At 39.4% G+C, this 22906-nt stretch overlaps 1 protein-coding gene across 6 annotated transcripts in view; it reads right to left on the bottom strand.

Annotated features, from left to right (window-relative positions):
• Positions 1 to 22906, bottom strand: part of TOPAZ1 (testis and ovary specific TOPAZ 1) — a 78792-nt gene that overhangs the window by 52605 nt on the left and 3281 nt on the right. For all 6 annotated transcript variants that reach the window (XM_045295075.1, XM_045295076.1, XM_045295082.1 and 3 more), the window contains exons 2-7: positions 20264 to 22700; positions 17363 to 17413; positions 15948 to 16009; positions 15045 to 15172; positions 4178 to 4233; positions 771 to 910 (exon numbers count right to left, since the gene is read on the bottom strand). In XM_045295075.1, coding sequence (XP_045151010.1) covers positions 771 to 910; positions 4178 to 4233; positions 15045 to 15172; positions 15948 to 16009; positions 17363 to 17413; positions 20264 to 22700 — 2874 coding nt within the window. The remainder of the gene's footprint in view (positions 1 to 770; positions 911 to 4177; positions 4234 to 15044; positions 15173 to 15947; positions 16010 to 17362; positions 17414 to 20263; positions 22701 to 22906) is intronic.

Genomic DNA, 22906 nt, shown 5'->3' with positions numbered 1-22906 from the left:
ATGGCTGACAGTGGACTTGGCTTTGGGCATTATGTACACCGAAGACAACTATTTTAAATCTTACAAAGCAGCATAGAGCAATGCACTCAAACGATAAGCCTAAAGTTAAATAGACAAATTTTACACACATTTTTCTAAGGGAAGAAAAGTTCTGACAAAGTGAGGTAGGGGTCTTATCCCTTCTAATTTATAGTCTTTTACGATGAGCAGCAGAGCATTTAAAAATATTCTTTTCTAAAGATAAAGAAACAAATAATTTACTTAAAATATTTTCAGTTTTTACTTTGGCAGCATAAAGATGTAATCTGCAACCAGCTGATGCAATTTGACCGTATTTTGCATTATTAAGCATGTAAGCCATTGTAAAATAAAACAGGTGGCCACTGTGGGTCTCTGTTGTTGAGAGCCATTGGGACTCTTTGAGCCCACTGGGTAGCATCAAGTTAGCAATGACAAGGTGTGTAAGAGTGAAGCATGAGCTTCCCAGAGTGACTTTATAGCTTCTGAATGATTTTCAGTGCCATGTAATCGATTTAGTCTTATGAACTATAAAAAATTATCCCAAATTCTAAAAGACATGTACACAAATACCCTATTGAAATAAGAACTTTAGATGTTCCTATACTACCACTGTCACATACAACTATTTGAGAAATTGCTCTATCTTCAACAGAAGTCTCACAAGTTTAAAAGATGTACTTTTTTGTCTTTGGTGGAAAAATTGTTTCTCTATTACCACAAGCCAAGGAATGTTATTAAGGAAACAGTACCATTCATCCAGGGTCTCAGGGCTGTGTCTTCTTGAAGAGTACTTAGACTTACAGGTGGCACCAAAAAGTACAGAGGTTTAGGGCCCAGTGCTGCTAATTGACCTTCACCAGTCACAGTCTCTGCAGTTTTCAAATCTTTGCTGGGTGGCCATAAAAATAAAAATCACAATTTAAATTATTTTTTAAGATAATAAAATCAATAGAAATGTTATGATATCTATATTATACATTCTATGGTTCTTAATAGTCAAGGACTCTTAAAATTGCTTAATCCTTAATAAAGTGTTCTTCTTAACTAGAATGCTAATTGTTACTAAATCACTGGGGTATGAGTAGGAGTAAGGAGTTCAAACTGGAGTAAAACATTTTGGATCATGCTAGACATCATGGCTGAGGAAGAACTATACGAATGTTTTAATTCAGGAAAGGTCATCCAATGATTCTACTGTAAGTGCAACAAAATAAATAAATGATACATTTTCTCCAGGACAAGTATTTGCAATAAATCTATACATGTACTTAAGTGGTTCCTTTGGGGAGAAGTATACAATTCTTCAACAAATTTGTCTGTTTCCTAATGTGTGAACTCTGTCATCCCACTTCAGAAAAACCTAATCTGGAGGTCATTTATGTAGACAAATAAGCTGAGCAAAGGTGGAGGCAGGGGTGTGGGAATGGGAAACTGAGGACCTGGCAGGAAGGGTACGTGGTGACCACAGAGCTTGGAAAACCAGCACTCCCTTTTAGAGGACCACCTCCACAGTCCTGAGATGATGAAGCCAAATGGACATATTCCCCAGGAAGAACATTTCTGTCTCCCACATGCCTGGCTGCTCACATGCTTGAGCAGTTAGAGCAGAGGTTCTCAACCTGGGGGTCGTGACTCCCTGGGGGTCGGTCGAATGACCCTTTCACAGGGGTGGCCTAAGACCACTGGAAAACACACAAATATTTCATAGCATTTAATTACATATTGTTTGTGATTAATCACTATGCTTTATGTTTAATTACATTCAATTTGTAACAATTAAAATACATCCTGTATATCAGATATTTACCTTACATTTCATAACAGTAGCAAAATTCCAGTTATGAAGCAGCAACGAAAATAATTTTATGGTTGGGGGGGGTTTACCACAACACGAGGAACTGTATGAAAGGGTCGTGGCATTAGGAAAGTTGAGAACCACTGAGTTAAAGGATCCTCTGCCTTTGTCTTTTATTCTTAAAAAGCAATTGACACCACTTGTTTCTTGCTGCCAGACTCTTCCTTTGAAGTGTTCCCCAGAGGGCTCATTCAAGATGAATACATTGCCCATTCATTCCATGTACTAACAAGAGGATTGCAAGCCCATTACTATAAAACCTTATTGTTGAATGACTGCTCTACTCCAGATACTGGAGATCAGTCCCGTGCCTTGCTTTCCTGTCTCCTTTTCGCTACAATAGCACACTTCGCTCCTAAGGACCCGTTTGACTGCGAGGCTGGAACCAACACAGGGAAGGAGAGGAAAGTACCTCAGAGCTGAGGAATAGACATAAATGATATGAGCTAAGACTAACACTTCACCTCAGATGCTATAATCTTTTATCTTAAGGACTATCTGCTGAGAATTTGTATTTCCACCCCAGATACACAGAATCACAAACTCTGTATTTTCGTAAGATTCCCCAGGAGATTCTTATGCATATATCTTCTGAGGCCACCCCCCTCCCACCCCGTCAACCTGATTAGGTTCCAAATAACAGGTCTTTGTGTGAAAATTGGCATTATGAGAAAATGGGCGATGATCTTATCAGATCACAACATGGAAGATAACTAGTCTTACATGGCTGCCTTACATGCACAATACACAACCACCCAATCACTGAGATTCATCAGCCAGCCAAGGTGACACATAACTTTAACCATCACAGTTACTCTCACTTCACATCCTAGTGCTGATTACTGCCAGACATATGCCACCCAGAAACAGATTTTATTATTGTTATAAATGCAGGAAAATGTCAAATAACAAGATCTTCCAGTAAATGTGAAGAGGATGTACACAAGAATTTCCTAGGGTAAGGGGGCCTGGTGGCACAGTGGTAATGTGCTGGGCTGCTAAAGTCATTAGACACTCAGGAGCAAGAGGAGGCTTTCTACTCCCATAAAGAGTTGATCTCAGAAACCCACTGAAGCAGTTCTACTCTGTTCCATAGGGCCCCTACCTATAAGTCAGCATAGACTTGATAGCAATGAGTTTGGGTTTGGGTTTTTATCTAGGGTGCAAATTCTTTTTCTCAGCAGGTCATCAAACTGGTAGGAACTAGTTTGAAGACATAAAAAATATTAACAATGGATTTCTGAGTGTGTCGAAAGGAGGGAGGGGATGTGAAATCTGGAAGCTTTTATGAAATTAATAAATTTTCGCATAAAACATTATGGAATTTTATCGACGGAGAGTATCTAGTACAATCCTTTTACTTTTGACTGGCTGACTAAAGCCCAGAGTGATACAATGACTTGCCTGATACCACTTTCTTGGTCACTGTGGTAGAGAGTCAAATTGATAAATCTCTGCAGGCTTTGCAACGCCACTATTTTAATTTGTAAGCTAAATTCTTTCAGTAGAAAAAAAAATAACTTTGTCCCTTTTTGTTTTCATGATCTCCATTTGGTTGTGAGCCAAACTGGACTTCAGTGTCAACCTGTCTTACCACAGTGATTCTCACACTTGAGATCATATGGAGTCTTGCTGAAGCACAGATTCATAGGGTTCATCCTTGGAGTTTCTGATTCAGTAGGTGTGTGCATTAAGTTCCCAGGTCATTTTGCTGCTCCAGAGACCCCACTTTATGAACAAATGCCTTAACATACAAGGGTCTGAACCTATTCAGATGATGTTTGCTTGCCTCATCAGCAAAACGAGGAAGTCAAGAGTTGAGTCAAAGGGTTTCTGAGGTTGCTTTGAACTCTAATTTGTTTTTTCACGTGTTCTGAGAATACTGCAGCTCTTAGTACTCATCATTGTATCTCTATAAATTATGGAAATGTTCATCTGTCCCTCAGACTAAGATGGACTAAGATGGACTAAGAAAGGCCTGTGAAGCTACTTCTGAAAATTGGTCAGATTTGATCAACAGCATTGCTCAGGACGGGGTGCTTTGTTAACAACAATGACGCCCCCACTACAGTCACTAGACATCCTTCTTAAGCTCCCATTACTAGCTCTTCTTCCTTCCTCAAAAACAATTTAAGGATCAAATTCACATTAAGGCAACTTAAAATACTCACTTATCTGAGTAATCTGATACAGTAATAAAATCATATCCACATAGGGCATACTAGCACAGTGCCACATATACACTTAAAGACAACGGTTTCGTGATTCTGAAGTTATGAAGTTAGAAAGGATGTTACAGACCTTTGAAAGACTTCACAAATATTTTCTTTAAAATGCACCTTGTCCGTGACTCTATCCTGTTAAAAGATATGATTACATAAGTACAAGCAAACATTTCTGCTCTGAGGCTTACTGGATTTATTAGTATGTATTAAATGACCACTAAACAACCTATTTGTGACCAACTCTGAAAACAATTTTTCTCCATATTATTTAAAACACTTAAAAATTTCCGCTGTTGCTTAGGAGTAAAATGAATATAAACCAATTCATTTTTCCAGCTTTCAGTATCATCTTTAGTTATACACACCATCATTTCAGATTATTATTGCTGTTCTGTTTTATTCCAGAAGTAGTTTTTATTGACTTTTTATTTTTGATCATTTTTACCAGTAGAAGTGAAATTTATCCTAAATTGGAAATATTTAAATGCACTTTCAACATTACTTTAATAAAGCATACATACATGCTCAATAAATATATTGAGCAAATATAACCCTGACACCTCAATTGTATATACAACTCTGAGGAGAAACACTGTAAGAATCAACTGAGAAGCATAAAGCATTAACAAACAGAAAGACACACCATGTTCTTAGATGGGAATATTTAATGATGAAGATGTCAATTCCTTTCCAAGGAGCTTACACACTAAAAAAATACTTTAAAATGTGAACTTAAAGCATTATTTGAATACACAAGGGAGAAAAACCATGAACTATTTTAGATTTGTTAAAAAATCTTAATCTTTCAAAGCAAGCCTTCCTTATATTCTCCAGCTTTTCAATTAAAAAAGAGGATAGTAATCGAGCAGGAATTAAGCGATCACCAAGACCAAATAAAAACAAAAGTGAAAGAAGAGTTGCATACATAAATATCCCGAGTTTATTAAAGCTGGTGTGACTATGTGATGGTGCCATTATGTGGTCAACACTAGACTAGATCTGTTAACATGCGATGACATGAGCTGACTTTAAGCAAGCTGATGACCCTACATAATATGAGTGGGCCTCATCCAATCAGTTGAAGGGCTTAAGAGTGAAGAGGGAGCATTTTGTCAGTGCAGTAAAATGAGGCATCTTTCCAAACTCCCCACTCTTCCTGTCACTTGACCTTCAGGTTTGGGGACATAAGACTGTTGGAATCTCTAGCCTCTTGGCCAACCTACAGAGTCAGTCTTTGCCACTGCTGAACTGAACGGGCCATTTCCTTAATAAAATCATTGTTCCTGTGTTTGCGTGTGTATCCTAATTGTTCTGTCTTTCTACAGAACCGTAAAGACAAATGGCACTTAAAATGTATGAGGAAACAATAGTAGAGAAAAATCAGATAGATTTTAGGGTCATTAAAGATTTAAGTATAAAAAAGAAAAATTTTGAAAGTAGCAAAATAAAACACAGGTAGAGATTTATGTGAGAGATAACAGGTTTAACTACTTAAATTTAAAATATTTTCATGTGCTTAAATTTCAAAAATATACAAAAGCCATCTGCCAAAAGAAAAAAGGGATTCCCCCTACACTCTACCAACATAAACCATAGCTGAAAAAACTTAAAACACAGATGTGGGAAACAGAAAGATTTCTCCCAAGTCGTCTCCCCCAAATATGTTAGACTGAGGACACTGCTTGCAGCTAATGATACAAATTATTTCCCTTGAGGTGTCTCCTCTCACCACAGGGGTGGGCCTGCTCCCTGATGCTGGGGATAATGGACTACTTCTCCCTGAGGCTTGTGACCATTAGCTTGGTTCCTGTAGGTGGGGTTTACACCCTACTGCTAATGGTTCTTATGGAGATCCAGAGAACAGATCAAACCAGCTCCAGGACATCCAAGGTAGGCTGCCATCCTGAATCTGGGATCCGCCCATCTTGCCACATGTATAATACCCCCAATCCCTTCTCTTCCTATTGCATGGATACCCCTAGAACACCCCCTTCCACTACTGTATCACCTATAGCACAACCCTTTCCTGTGACATATGTCTTCACCTGTAATTAGGGGGCTTGCATGTCCCCAGAAAATATAAGCCTTGGTGAGCATTAAAGAGTCTCTCTCTCCACGTGGACCACCAAGAGGGGCTGAGGTGAGCATTGCTACCATGAATTGTGCCTGCCTCCATTATTTCAATATTTCTCTTGTATCTCTCATGCTCTCTATGACTTTACTATATAGTCTTTACTTATTATCGCTGTGCAATTGCACCTACTGGACCCGTAATGATGTGCTAGGGGCTGGCTTCCCCTTGCATATGGCACCTATTACGTGGGGCCCTGTAGGAAAAGAACTATTTTGAGTTATATCCCGTGTAACAATTGTACGGCCTCATTGGACAGTGAGGGTGAATCGTGAAAATTTTTTTTGAGTATATTTTTTTAGTCCAAGTGAGATATGGCTCAGGCAAAGAGCAAGGATACAGAGTACAGTATCACTCTTTGCCACTTCTTGAAGAAACGAAATGTAGTGGTAATGAATAAGAGAATGAAAGAGTTTCTTCAAGTGGCAAGGAAATTTAATCCTTCTTTTCCAGAGTCAGGAATCTTTGATCTGGAGATCTGGGTTAAGGTAGCCATTAACTTAAGAAAAGCTCACAGGGAAGGACAGAGCATACCCATGGAGGCCTGGGAGCTGTGGGTGCAGATTAAAGCAGTGTTGGAGCCGCTGCAGGGTGAGAGAGCTAAGGAACAAGACCAGCAGAGCAGCGAGAAGCCTCTAAGCTACATAGACTTAAGTCAAGTAAGAAACAGGCAGAATGATTATAAGGCAGATGAGAAGATTTTAGGTGTAGCTGAGAAAATGAAGTTTGAATTAGGCGATAGTAGAGTAGAAGCATCTGCCCCACTAGAGTATAGCGCAGGGAATCACAATACTATCAAGGAAGCCAGTGCTGGAGGAGAGATTAGATCCAAAGAAATGCAAATAGATTTAACCTAGAAAGTGAGGCTGGGAAAGTGAGAAGCAAAGAGTCAGGAAGGCACCTTTGCTTTCATGGGTGGAAAAGAGTAGAGCTCAAGAAGCAGATTTAGAATTCAGAATGGCTTATCCCATTAGAATTATAACAGGGAGCCTGATAAGCAGCACCCCGAAGGGAATCAAGAACGGAGATATACTGTCTTTCCCTTTAAGCTACTGAAAGATCTCAAGCTAGCAGTATCTAGCTATGGTCCAGATTCACCATTTGTAATTGGTATGATCAAGTCTATGGCAGAAATGCAATATTGGATCCCGGCAGACTGGAAAGCTTTGAAGAAAGTGTGTTTTTCACTTTCAGAATCTCTGTAATTATCAGATGCTGTGGAATGAAGCAGCTCTTTCACGAGCACGAAAAAATGCAGAAGAGGGCACAGATATAGGAGTTCATCAGCTGCTAGGAGATGAGAATTACATCACAATTGAGGCACAATTAAACTTTGATGAGCAGACTTTTGCACAGGTACAGGAAGTCTGTCTAAAGGCCTGGGAGAAATTAATACCATCAGGAAGCAGACGGCTAAGGTACACGACAGTACAGCAAAGGAATGATGAGCCCTATATAGATTTTATATCCAGGTTGAAGGATGCTGTCCACAAGAATGTAACAGACAAAGGGGCAGCAGATAATCTTCTTACATTAGCATTTGAGAACTCGAATACATCATGTCAAGCTGCCAAACGCCCTTTCAAGGAACAGAGCATGCTGTTAGATTATATCAGGCTGTGCAGGGATGTAGGGACAGATGAGCACAGAGCCAACCTCATGGCTGCTGCTTTGGCAAGTCACACCAGACCTAAAGGGAGATGCTTTACATGTGGAGCAGAGGGACATTATCAGAGACAGCAGGCAGATATTGCAAAAGAACAGGATGATTCACAGCGGAAAAGACCCAGGGAAAGAGTCCGAGGAAACTGGATTTTGCCCCTGCTGCGATAGAGGTAGTGACTGGGCAAAGCATTGTCATTCAAAATTCAGCAATAGAGGACATTTATCTGGAAGTAACACCCAGCCAAAAAAAGTGTAGTGGGGCGTACTCTGAGCCCCTTTGAACGGAGTGCAGGTAATAGAGGAAGGAACTTGATACAGATCCCACCCAGCAGAGCATGGGAGGCAAGGTGTCTGCCTGCCGGAGCAAAGATCTTAGAGAGAAACTGCAGGTATCACCCAGTCTCACAGCTGGAGACCAGACCTAACCCAACTCGCAAAACCCCAGCCCCTGTTCTGGCTGCAATAAGCTTGACTAACCTAGAAATTACTCAGAAGCCCTTGCAGCAGCCTGTTGATTCTAAAAAGCAGGAGCCTCTTAATGAAGGAGTAATACAGTTTCTATCAGGAAGATTTAACCTAAGTACTCAGGGAATCCAAATTGATACTGGAGTGGATCAGAGTTGTGAGGAAAAGCCTAAAGCTGTAATTGAATCAGAAATTATTAAGAGCAGTAATTGGGGCCCGCTGCCTAAGAGAACTACGGGATGTTTATTAGGAAAGTCTAATCTAAATTCTCAAGGTGCTCAGATTGTTGCTGGAATTAGTGAACAGGAATATGAAGAAGTTAAGGCAGTGATGGATTCTGATACACCATGGTTTATAAAGAAGATCGCTTAAGCCAATCTTTGCTTCCTTTCATTCCTAGAGTAAACATGTATGCCTATCAGGAAAGAGTACTTGAGAAGTCTGACCCCCCTTTACATCAAGGGGTCTTCTGGAATGCTGTTGTGGGGAAACAACAGAGCCCCCATATGGACTTAAAAATTGAAGGGAAAGGTTTTAAAACTTTGGATGTGGGGTTATTTCTTTAGGGCAATCAGGAGGGCCTAAGACCCGCCCATTAACTTCCTCTAAATCCAGCATGGAAGGAATGAGAGAAATTAACCGAGACAGAATATTGCAAGAAGGTAAAATCATACAGTGTAAAGGGCCTGTAACCTTACTGGTAAACTTGGAGAAAAAAAATGTCTGTTTGGTAAGTCACTTCAAGAACAAATTTATTAAGAATTTTTTCAGTCTTTCAAATCATCCTGAGTTAGCTCTCTTAATTCTCTGAGAGCTGGGAGTCAAAATTTACATGTTAGCTCTCTGGATTCTCTGAGAGCTGGCAGCCAACATTTACATAACAATAAAGGCTAATTAACTAGTAGTTTTACTGGTTCAAAATCAAGCAAGTTAACTGAGGTTGCTAGCAGAGCTTTAACATTTGCATTGGTAAAACAGAAGGGGGAGAAGAGGAATCTTATGTGTGACAAATTTCATTTGGTCATTTTAACAAGAAATTTTTTCTCCTTACTAAAAACTTGTGAAAAAAATTAGGGCAGATAAACACATTTTCACTTCTACAGAGAAAGATGATTCTAAGAAGTCCCAAGAAGATGATGGGAATCGCGTTTGGGATCCAGGTCCGTTGACCACCTGGAGAAAGGGCTGTGCATCTATGTTTCTGCAGAATACAGCTGATGGACGCCCTTAGAAGGGCACAGCCACGGTCAGAGAAAGATGGACATGAAGGACTTGAAGGAACCACAGAAGCTTAATCATAATTCCTTTTTCAGGTCACTGACACCCCGAAGGGAGGGGCTGCTTGTTTATATTTTCACAGGCAAAGGAGATAGGTGGATTTTTCTTCAGCCAGCAAGGCCCAGAAGAAAAGAGGGAAACTGATGTGTGACCTGACCCTGTCCTGTTACTGAAGCTACCCAAAATGTCAAGACCTGGCAGATTCCTGAGAATGGTGATCGCTGACTGCTGAGATATTTCCTCCATTGCTGATTCTGTCTAAGAGACACTCTGGGACTCTATCAAAGCTGAACATTTTATACAATAGTGACTGGACTATTAATACAGGCTATTGTTTTGCTGAAAGATCAAGATTTTGGACTTGTTATAATGTGATTGGAATGTAACTGATTTCTGTGTAACTCCTTACCTATATAATGTAACACTGCATGATTGGGATTTGATTAGGAAACATTTGCAAGGGTTTAAGGGAAACATTTCATTAGATGTTGATCAGCTTAAAAAGGATATTTTCTATACATTCAAAGACAGACTCGAGGCATTTCCTGGCTCTGATGTGATTAAGTAGTTGGTGAATGGCATGGAAGGGTTGGATCCTCGAGCTTCGGCTCAAAGTATCTCACATAGCTTCAGTTCCAGTCTGACTGTATTCCTTATCATCATATTTTTGATGCTCGCAGTCTCATGTCGCTTCCATAGGAAGCTAAGAGATAAGGAGAGAGACCATGTTGCCTCCATGGCAGTATTAAATCTTAAACATAATGCAGAAAGGGGAAACGTGGGATACTAGCACTGAGGGAAATAAAACTGGGACTTATTCCCTGACTGGTATGGAGGGAATCTGGAAGGCCAGTTTCCAGACGGTAGTCAATCTGCCACTCTGGTAGTTGGAGATATAGTCCGAGTACATTTTCCTGCGGTAATTTATCTTTTCCACAGTTTCTCCCCTTAAAGCTGTGCTGCCTTAAAGCGAGCACATGGTTAATTCAATCTCCCTATAGAAGCAGACTCTATTGGCTCCATTTCCTCCCGCCGCAGCATCCAAGCCCTCTCATACCTTCCTCCAATAGAAGATTGCAAAGGGAGACTTTGTCCCCAGCACCTGGATTAAAAACGTTTTCTATAAGCCTGAATTTTTGGCTATATTAACTGGATCATGAAGTTTTGCCTCGACAACTTTTAATATATAGAAAATAACCATGTCGCTCATATGGCTCTTTTGAATCTTATATATAAAATGGAAGGGAGAATTGTGGGAAACAGAAAGATTTCTCCCAAATCGTCTCGCCCAAATATGTTAGATTTAGGACACTGTTTGCAGCTAATGATAAAAATTATTTATCTCGAGGCAATCGCTGCCAGACTACTATCTCACCCTACCACAGGGATGGGCCTGCTCCCTGCTGCTGGGGACAATGGACTACTTCTCCCTGAGGCTTGCGACCATTAGCTTGGTTCCTGTAGGTGGGGTTTACACCCTACTGCTAATAGTTCTTAGGGATGAGGTGAGCATTGCTACCATGAATTGTGCCTGACTCCATTATTTCAATATTTCTCTTGTATCTCTCAGGCTATGACTTTACTATAATCTTTACTTATTATCGCTGTGCAATTGCACCTACTGGACCTGTAATGACGTGCTAGGGGCTGGCTTCCCCTTGCACACAGAAACCTTGGATGGATCAGGAGAAAAAACTTAAACAGAACATAAATATTTCTAAAAATATGGCTTATCACTGAGAAACTACAAAAGAAAAGTGATAGACTTGATTAAATAGAAAATGAAACTTTCTTCAAGGCTTTTAAACCAAGTCAAAACAAAAAAAATTGAAAAAAGTATGGCAACATATGACAGCGAGTAAATATATTGAGCAAATATGCTATGCATATCCAGAGATAAAAAAAGACAAAAATCACAGAAGAAAAACCAAAAAAGCCTATCACACTAGATTTAATAGTCATTGAATATATTTTTCAGAAATGAACGCAAAATACTGACCATTTCAGGTATACAAATACTGAAAGCACACACACACTGTCAGGATGTGTCAAAGGCTGTCCTTTGGGTTGAAGAGAAATGGTATCGGATGGAAACATGAATGTGAAGAGCACTGAAAATGCTGACGACTTGAGAACAGACATGATTGCTTAGTGTTACGTCTCTTTAAAGGATAAGTGACAAACAAGAAACTAATGTAATTTGAGGTTTTAAACATATTTGTCAGACAACACTAGCCTAAAGACTGGAGAGGGTGGAGTGAGTGGCGATACTGGGAGGGTGGAGGGAGAGTGGGTTGGAAAGAGGGAACCGATTACAAGGAACTATATGTGACCTCCTCCCTGGGGGACCGACAACCGAAAAGTGGGTGAAGGGAGACGTCGGACAGGGCAAGATATGACAAAATAACAATTTATAAATTATCAAGGGCTCATGAGGGAGGGGGGAGCGGGGAGGGGAAAAATGAGGACCTAATGCCGGGGGCGTAAGTGGAGAGGAAATGCTTTGAGAATGATGAGGGCAATGAATGTACAAATGCGCTTTATACAATTGATGTATGTATGGAATGTGATAAGTAAGAGTTGTATGAGCCCCTAATAAAATGATTAAAAAGAAAAAAGAAAAACATTAAAAAAAAAAAGACTTGATAGGGAGAAACAGATGTACACTACTCCTCACGTATAGGCATGGTTAGGCTCCAAAGACCAGGCCATTGTGAAAATCAGCATTATGCAAATACAGAGGATGACCACACATCATTTCACCCCCCCCCCTCCCGTACTGTGAATGTTCTGCTGGTCCCCTGCTAAGGTCATTTGCTGTGTTGCCCTGCCCCCATTTGCTTCAGGAAGGTGTGGTTCCTACTGCCACCTACACGGGAGGACCATCATCCTCCACATTCAGGGTGGCTCACACATTGCCCTACTTCCCATCCTCAGGGTGTTTTCCTCTACATTTCAGGTTGAGTCACCCTGGCTCATCCCCTCAACAACCCCCAAACACCCTTGGTGGCTTTGTCCAGGGTGGTTGGACCCTTGTCTATGAACAGGAGGGCCTAGGTGCATACAGGAGAGGGTACATGCTTCCCGCTGAGACCCCCACCAGCCCTACTATTACCTGGTTCTCGCTGGGTAGCCCAGCCTTGCTCTGTCCTCATGAGAATTGACAATCTAGAGCTTCATCTGAGGTCGTAATTGACAAGTCCAGTCTCTGCCCTTGACTTAAAATGTTGCTGCTGTTGGCCACTCACCCACCCCTCTTTGTCCAGGTAGCCAACTCTCACTTATACCTGCCAGGAGGTGGCATCAGTGAAGCATAAAAGGCTGCTCAGGTGCTAGTCGGGGGCTACTACGTGTTGGGATGCTGACTACAAGGAAATGACTCAACGGCAGTTAATGGAGTGAGTATAATGTGTAAACAATTTTATAGATTGTTTTTAAAGAGCTAGTATTTTAAAGGTCTATGCTCTTTAAATATGTACAGTGTTACATATTTTGTGAACTTAGGTAGACATTTACTAAGTTTGGCCCTTGAAGGAATGAATCAGTCAAGTCTTCCCCCAGAGAGTTTAAGGAGAATACAAAGTCAGTCAGGAAGTACTGCTATGAAAACCCAGAAACCTTTTAAATGAACACCATCAAAATGTAAAGCCATTGTTTCTCAACATACACTCCATCTGGGTCTATACTTCAGAACTTCTGATGGTGGGATTCTGTAACCTTCCCAAAGACTATGTCCACACCTCGGTTTTGGCATCTTCAAGGGACTCAAATGGCATTCCTTTTCAACGTACTGTGAGTTTTGGAGGCAGAGTCTGAAGGGGCAACATTAGGGTTGTGAAGTGAATGGAGTAAGAGATTCTCACAGGATAGCTCTCTTGCTAAGTCCTCAATGAATAAGTAGTGTGTTGTCAAAATGGGTGTGTGGGGGAACCCCTTGTCACAACTTTCCTGGCTTTCCTCACCAACGCAGCTTGCAATAAAATGTCTTCATAGTAAGCCCCATAATTGTCCTGTGTATTTTGAGAAAATCTATCCAAGATTTCCTCTTACCCGCTAGGAGTCCACAAAACTAGTCACCTTAACTTTCTAAGTTGGCCTCTGCCTTGAATGGAATTGGCCCAGCAGATCCCCTTGCTTAGCTTCTTGGCATGGCCTTGCCTGGGCAATGTCACAAAGTTCTTTTAGGGCTACCAATAAATGCACGCTACTCTGCTAGAGGTCTCACCTGAAAGCACTCAGCTCCGACTGTGTGTGTCAGTAAACTCAGCTTCCCCATGAAGTGCTCAGAGGCACCATATTCCACAAGCCAGCCTCCCACCCCAAAGCTCTCAGTTTTATGTGCTCTGTAGGCTGAAAAGCCCACTGGTCTGTCCCATGCTTTGGCTCTGGTTCTACTGCTTCTGTGGCTCCTTTGCCATTCCCTTGGTGTCACAGCTGCATTTAGAATCAAGGCACTCCACCACTTCTGGCTCCCCTCTACTGCTGGTAATGATATCCCTCTTCCACTTTTGAAATGGCTCATTTCATACCCAGCAGGATGCCAATCACAATGAACCCTATTTAACAACACTGAGGCAAACCTCATAATTCTATCAGTTTCTTCCCCCAACTTCTTACTCAAACCCATCAGGAAAAAAAAGTTTATTTGGTGGGAGTATTAAAGGCTATGGCTATAAGAATCATATTAAATAACTCACTGCACTGCAGCGCACTTCTAGTATTTAAAAGACCATTTTAAAATGAGGCTCATATTCAATAATCCATTTAACAATTATTTGTGTTATTACTCCATTTCAGCCACTGCTCCAGGTGCCACGGATTCAGGAGTAAACAAAAATGGACATACACCCCAGTCTTCATGGAGTTTATATTCTATTAGGAGGAGACAAAGACAAATAAGTAAAATATGTGGTATGTTAGATCATGACAAATACAAGAGAAGGGAATATAAAATTTTGCAAGAAGAGAACTGTGTGCGGTATTAGGTTACATGGCTGGTGGAGTCCTTTCTGAGAACATGAAGTCTGAGTAGAGATGTGAAGGAAACAAGAGAGCTATCCATGCTGTTTTCTATGGCAGCGAAAACAACAGACCCTAAAGACATTTCACTAAAAACACCTGGCACCATTTTGTTTAGAAAAGCTTACAGAAGATTTGAGATAAACTTCAGATACCAAAAAAGCTAAACATATAAGTTATAAACAGTATTCCTATTTCCTCAGATAAGGGAAACCATGCTTATACTGTGTGTATGCAAAACATCATGCCACATAGTCTATGAACAGAGAGAAGTAATTCTTTTGCCCAATAAAAATGAGTTACATTGTCACTGGTAAGCTGAATTTCTGCAAAATCATGATTTAAACTAAGGAACACAAAAATACGACGAAAGATTCCTTTGTACCTTCTCATCCAAGTCTGAACCCGTGGTATGTTCACTGATGTTTTCCAGTTGCTCATTTACAGAGGTCTCATTGGTAATGTCTACTAAGGGAACATTCACATTTTTTGATTCATCCTTTAGTTCATTTGCTGCAAACAAACAATAATCGGCTGAAGAAACTTTAAATAACAAAATAATCAAGTCATTCAAAGATTGCTCTAAAAATGAGTTAAGAATACAGAGGCTCCAATAGGACATGTTTGAAGTAGAGTTTTCGGGAAGTTATACACTAAGTCCTCACTATTTATAAAAAAATAAATTGACAGTAATATAAAACTAAAAGACCTTCCAAGGTAAATAAATTTAGAATCTATCTTATCATGTCCAGCTGTTTTCAATGTATTTTCGATATATTAACACTTGAAAGTCAAAGTAAAATCAACTTTCATATTGAATTAGTTCCAGTGAAGTAAACCCCAAACCCTCAGCCATTAATTCTGATTCATTGTGATCTTATAGGAAAATAGAACTGTTCCCTGGGGTTTCCAAGACACTAAATCGTTATGGGACCAGACAGCCTTGCATTTCTTCCATGGAATGGCTAGTGGGTTTTGAACCACAAGCCTTGCAGTTAGCAGCTCAATGCTTATTAATTAACCCACCACATTACCAGGGATACTAGGAAGTAAAAATGCAGGTAATTAAAATTATGAATAGCTGCTATCAAAAAAGTTAAAAGACATTGATTTAAAATGTGGTTAAGGTAAATATAGAATTCATTTTAAAAATAAGACTATTGAAATTGCTGAGATCAATTATTTGTCCTTTGTAGATAAAGCCTAATATAGTTATTGACTAGGCGTGAATAACGATTAAAACACAAGATATTTCAATATTGCATATTCCAAAAATGTCCAAACTTACCTGCTAGCAAGGAAGAACAGATGTCTGACTTGCTCAATTCCTGGTCCGGTACAGGAAAGTCTCTATTATGAAGTCAACAGTGCTTAAACATGCTATTCCAAGCAAAACTATGTATCTCTCAAAATACTATACAATACTAGCTTTAGCAGCGGGTAAGCAGAAGCTCAAGTCCTCCAGGGCAAAATACTCTACTGGGACCCAGGACTCAACACACTACCTCGAAGTCAGGGAGTGTAGTCAATCAATTTGTTACTCAGACAGCACTCAAATGAGATCCATCAAACATTGAAAAAAATATAAAGCATCACACCAACACAAGATAGTGTTTAACCTCTACTTTCAACCATATATAAATACGTCTTGGGTGTCAAAGGAGACATCTTGAGAGCAAGAGGTTGAGGGTTTTTGTTTTTTAAAAAAACCTCTAAAGACATCATACCATCTAGAGGTCAAGGCTACAGAGATCAGTTACACCAATTTGAGATCAAATACTGTTGTCATTTACTGTATATAATGTGTGACAAAATTATGCAACAACTTCAAATCTAATCTTGTCTGTAAATTAGAATACCACCTACCTCTCAGGTTATTGTGAGGATTAAATGAGATAAAATGCCCTTAGAGCCAATAGCATAGGCTCAATGAGAAGCTGATATATAGCAGGCACTCAAATATAAGATACTCTTGGTGTAAAGGGGGAACCGATCACAAGGATCTACATATAACCTCCTCCCTGGAGGATGGACAACAGAAAAGTGGGTGAAGGGACATGTCGGACTGTGTAAGATATGACAAAATAATAATAATAATTTATAAATTATCAAGAGTTCATGAGAGAAGGGGGAGCAGGGAGGGAGGGGAAAAATGAGGAACTGATACCAAGGGCTCAAGTAGAAAGCAAATGTTTTGAGAATGATGGCAACAAATGTGCTTGACACAATGGATATATGTATGGATTGTGTTAAGTGTTGTATGAACCCCTAATAAAATTATTCTTTTCATTAAAATAAATAAAATACACAGAATAAAATATAACACCTATTTATAAATGTGTTTTGTTAAATATACTTCACAGCTCTACAACTACTAATTGATTCAAGACTATTTCCTAGCTAAAAAAGAGAAAAACATTTTGTGTACACTATTTCTTGAAAAAATATTAAGTATTTCCACCAACATATAGCTTACCAACAATCAGAGATGTACATAAAGGGGCTGCAAAAAATTTGTGTAAATTCTCATCTGTTTAAAAGAGTAGAGAAATAATAATAATATAAACAGAAAGCAAGTACGCACGCATGCGCGCGCACAGCCACAGCCACACACACACCCACACCCACACAATCCCTTTCCTCAGTCCAGACTTCTCTGTGATTTATACCTAGTTGTTTGTCAGAATATTTTCATGTCAGTACCTCAAAGGCCTCTTCAGGACCTCTACCCTCCCCTGAATCTTCCCTTTGCATCTGAAAAAAAAAAAAAAAGGAGGATAATTGGTCTTTCTCAGAAATAAAAGCACTCCTCCCTCTGCCTTACCATCTGATTAATCACTATTTCTCAATTATCTTCCATATCCAACCATATTCTCCACAGTCCTCCCATTTCTGTATTTGAAGTCACTATGTCCTATGGGGCGAATGTTAAAATAGCTCCATACAGTTATTCTCCACAGTAGAGCTATGAATTCAAACATGTAAATCAGATAACATTTCTCTATCTTACTTGCTCTAGGATAAAGTTCAAACTCACCATAAGTTCAAGTTAGTTTGACATCATAGCTATCAAAAAGGGAATGGATGCAGACCCACTAAAGAGTCTTTAAAGTCTTACCAAGAACATTGGGTGACTGCAGGTCACTGAAGCTATGCAAACAGTTATTCCCAGATGAATTTCTATCTCTAAAGACCACTAAGGCAGAGTTCTGAAAAATAACTAGGTGCCTATTACAATAATCTAAGATAATAGCAGTGAGAACTGGGAGGAAGAAACATTCATATGAGTAATTAAGGTACAGTATGAACAGGATTACATGACCCAATAGATACAGTTATTTTTAAAGTTTCATTCATAAATAAGTACAGCAACTGTTTTTTATTTGTTTATTTCTTAATTTCAAAGAATTAAGCTAGGCTTCCAGTTCGAGTTTAGTAAACCGATCACACAGAATCCTTCTTCAACAAATAGGAGAAAAACATCAAGAGAAAAACTCACGTGCCAGCAATCTTGAAAAATGACTCAGCGATAATTAAGTAAGCTGAACTTTCCAAGACCAGAGACAGTGGGAGGGGCCAGAAGAGAAGTGGTAAGTGTAAATGTGTCCACAAGACACCTGACACGTCCTCTCTCCTACCCAGGGCTCTTAGCTCATGGCAGGCTTGTGTGGTTGCTGTCTCTCCAAGCCAGGGCACACTCCATGAACCCCAGACCTAGATTGCCTGGGCAGCTACCTGGGCCCTCAGCCAGTATATGCCCACTTCTGCCCTGGGACAAATGCTAGAGAGACTGAGGAGAAAATGAAAAGCTCAACCCTTGCTGGTGGGACTGTAAATATATGCAAAGCATTTGTTTCTGTTACTTGGCAAATAAAAAGCACCCTATTTGGTGATGAAGTATAATTTAAAGGTAACAAAAATCTATAAATACCAGAGACAATGAAATTATGTACCTTTGAATTTTAGTGAAAAGCATTTTTGTTTCTTTTAAACATGAACGAGTACACCCCAAAAACCGGAATTTTTTCCTTCAAAGCTATGCGTTTAAATTTTTTTTACAAACCAACTTATCAACTTCAGGGTACTCTCCATTACACTGAATATATTTGTCAAATCTGTGATTCCATTCTTGGAAACATTTTTCAAAATCATCTGTTCAAATGGCTGACAGCACCTCCCTCATTTTTTTCTTCAGCTATGTTGTCAAACTGCTGTCCTTTCATGTCCTTCTGCATTCTCGGGAACAAAAAGAAGTTGCACTGAGCAAGGTCAGGTGAGTAAGGCGTGAGGAGCAAGAGAGGCATGCTGTTTTTTACCAAAAACTGGCACACTAAGATGGCTGCGTGAGCAGGTGCATTGTCGTGGTGGCAAAAACAGTCCACCATGTGCCACAAATCAGGCCTTCTTTGCCACGGTTATGCAACCTTTTCAGAATCTCTACACAGAAAGCCTGATTAACAGTCTGACCTGGTAGAATAAACTCCAATTGCACTACGAGTCGACAATTTCATTCGTTCTGATGGGCATCCAGAACAAGGTCTGTCATTGATTGACACACACCTTTTGGAAATGAGAAAATCACTCTTATACTTGACTTCTTCCCATAGCACACTGTCCTTGTAATCTGTGTTCAACATCACAACAGTTTTTGTGGCATTTTTCCCAAGCAGTAAATAAAATTTCATAGCTGCATGCTGTTTTCTGGAATTGGCCATCACCAAAAACGAGGTTCAAGAGAAACTGCTTTTAGGAAAAAATTCACTCTCACCAGAGAGAACCTTCCCAGGTGACACCGCTGGGTGCACTAACTCAGAGCGAGTTGCTCGATGCTCAACTAGCAGGAAAGATGCATACTATGAAAGCTCCACTCTGCCCAGCAAAATTCCGGTTTTTGGGGGTACCCCTCGTAGGTTCACAAAACATTCCAACATTAAAGTATTATTACATACTATTAGGGCTTGAAGAATGGTAAAAGTTAGGTAAAATATGACATGATATTAAATAAACTAGGGCCAACCATACTAAATTAAACTCCTTCATGACTCCATTTAAAGCTGCCTCATTAAACAAGCCTTATCTGGAATTAATCTTAATTTTCAAACCATCACCATTGCTTTCAAAGTACTACCTATCTAAAAATAAACACTAACTTTGCATACTTTAAAGTCCTATTTACTTTTTAAAAACTTTCCAAGATTACTTGGTGTCCTGAAAAATGATTTTTTTTAATCTAACAAGACATAACGGATTAAAATATATAGCACTCATCTTAATAAGTAAGCTGGCTGAAGCATATACATATTATGCTCATTCAAAAAAATGACATAAAAATAAATTTAAGTAACTTTTGAAAGAAATAATTTCCGTAATTTAATCTGCTCCATTAACATTTTCCAAGATATTTAGAGCCCTTTATTTCTACTGTACATTTTAGTATAATACGTTTTGGGGTCTCAGGCTTAATATCCATTTAAAAATGGGTTGGGTTAAGTAAAAATAATAAAGCTTCTATTATCACTGATAAATTAGTGATACCTAGGAGTCTAAAACTTTTGAAACCCCAACAAAAAATTTGCACCAAAGGTCATACTTGAACATGCGTACCTCAAGTCACCACTGGGTTCTGTTTTTCCTGGAGGTTCCATGTGCTTGGAGTCTGTCTGATGCGCTTCAGAAACACTGGGCTCCAGGCTTATCACGGGCCCCTCTGAAGTAAAAGCTAGCTCTCCTTCATTGGACATTCCAAAGAGGTCTGGGTCATCTTGAATCACATCAATTAAGAGGACATCATCTTCATATGCTTTAAGAATATCTGGAAACTCCACTTTAATTTCTGAAAAGCTCTTAGTCATTTTTTCACCACTATCTTCAGAGGAAACTGGTTCAAATGTGTCTTGTTCATTCGAACAGAAGGCAGTGCTTTTATCTATACATCCAGGATTACAAGAAAAAGGATTATCTTCCACAGTTTCCTTGTTAGATACAGTATTTCCTAGTTCAGAGATGTGATTATTATTACTTTGCTTTGAGAAGCCTGAAGAAACACTACAGGAATCATTACTGTAGAGCGAGTCAGAACTTGCTTGCATGGGAGTCACACTATTTTGTATGCTCACAGACTGAGGTCCTGAAGTGACTGTGGAGACGTTTTCTTTACTCCTATGCTGTCTGACCTCTGCTACAGACAAATTGTCAAGAAGTTCTAGAGGACTGTAAGCTTCTCTCTCTGATGACTTGATATTTATTTTTCTTTTTCCTACTTTATTCTTAAGTAAAGGAATTTTAAAATTAGTCAGTCGTCCTGTGTTCAATATTTTAACCAAATCTGGAACCACAAGTGTTTGCTTACTGTTACATGATTTTCGATTAATAGTTTTGCCCGTAGAATTATGTGCTTCCTGGCCTTCATGGGAAGCCAGTGTCAAATTAGGTTTTGCGAAATTTCCTTTATTCTTTTTTTTACTTCCTGTCAAGCTTTGAGTCACATTAGTTAAGTGAATATCTTCAGAAGTATTCGAAACTACCTCTGGCCCACTGCTGCTCAGATCCTCTAGTTTCACTTTATCACCATCACAAATTGTAGGCTCCTTTAAAACCATTACAGTAGGTTCTACTGTAGAAACGGAAGGCAAACTATTTACATCAGAATCTACTTTTTCTTCACTTGAAGAACCAGTGTTGGTTTCTTCTGTTCTGGAACTTTGTAATAATACGTTGGAATCAGTTAAGTGAGTTGGATTTGTTGACTGTTTAAGAAAATCATCTTGACTAAAACTTTCCCCAGACCCAGAAATAAAGTGATCTGATTTTGGCAAGGCGGTCTTTTTCCAGCATCGGGCAGATATTCTAGCACATGAGTAACAAGGCCAAGTTCTTTTACCAGTCATTGGTATTGTTCTACGACAGCTTAACATTAATTCTTCAGCTTGGTTCCCCAACTCTTCCTGGGATGATATTTCAATATGATGGTAATCAGAAAACTTGGAGGTGTCACTAGGTGACGTCACTACTGTGCTTTTCACTGGCGTGAAGTGTTCTTTTGGCTCCACAGTTTTACACATCGAGGGCTCTGAAGCAGTTTTTGCTTCTACTTTCAAAAGTGGGGCAAGGGTTTTCTGAGACTTGGCACTTACATAATGTTCCGGGTTTGTTTTTTTCCCTTGTGTTTCTGGGTGGCTTAAAGAATGATCCATTGGAAATGGTGTGCTATGGTTTACTTTCTTTGAAACTTTATTAGCGGCTTTTTTAGTCTCTGAAGTCCTCGTTCCTTTATATTCAGCACACATATGGCTTTCTTGTAACACAGACTTGGTGTATACAGTAGAGAAGCTCATTTCAGTAGCTGTTTCAGCTCGCTTTTCAGACAACTTCATCTTTTTCTTGGTTTTTCTCCCGATGCTGCTCTCCTCCACTGAACATTTTTTTTTCCCACTTGGAAGGGAGGAAAGCAAGACATTTTTCGTACTTTGGTATACATTATTTTCTTCAGGCAATAATTTATCTACTCCTACTAAGTTTTCTTCAGCTTGTAAAAGTTGAGGAATATTATTTCCATCACTCTTCTTGGCAAGATTCTTAAGATTTTCTTTCTTTGAGGAATTTTCTGCTACATGCACACATCCACCAGGAGGTTTACATTCAAGGTTGTTTTCATCATTACAACCCTTAAAATGCGGGAAACAATCACAATCACGTAATGTTAAAATGAAATTATTTTCTACTCCCGGTGATAAGCTGTTACAAGAATATTTTGGCCTATTCTTGAACAGTTCATCTTGGAATTCAACCTTAATTCTTTGTGTAACCTTATTTTCAGTTGTTTTGCTCTCTAGACTTGTAAGCTTTTTTATTTGAATTCTTCTTTCAGTACCTTCTATCAAACCTTCCTTCCCCAGAGACTGTAAGAAAGTCATACTCTGAAATTCAGTGTACTCCACTGTTCGGAAAGATTCCAAACCGGTTAATGACTCCTTCCTTACCAGGTCGATTCCTGGCTGTGTATCATCGCTTGGTACTTCAGTAACTTTTCTTTTTCCCTTGGCTGATCAAAACAACAAAATATAATGAAAAACATTTATTTTCACAATTAAGGAGGATAAAGAAACACCACGGAAACGAAAAACTTGTGAAGCCACCCATGTTGATTTCCTTGGGTTGCTGTACGAACGCATACCTTGTTTGAGCACGAAGGACAGGTCTGTTTTCAGTTAAGGTGCCAGGCAAACGCTGCATGCCTTGTAAGCAATC

The sequence above is a fragment of the Echinops telfairi genome, unplaced genomic scaffold, assembly GCF_000313985.2.
Source record: "Echinops telfairi isolate 266 unplaced genomic scaffold, ASM31398v2 ScPeMD7_4225;HRSCAF=4972, whole genome shotgun sequence".
NCBI classification, from domain to species: domain Eukaryota; kingdom Metazoa; phylum Chordata; class Mammalia; order Afrosoricida; family Tenrecidae; genus Echinops; species Echinops telfairi.
This window is presented reverse-complemented; position numbering and strand designations above follow the sequence as displayed.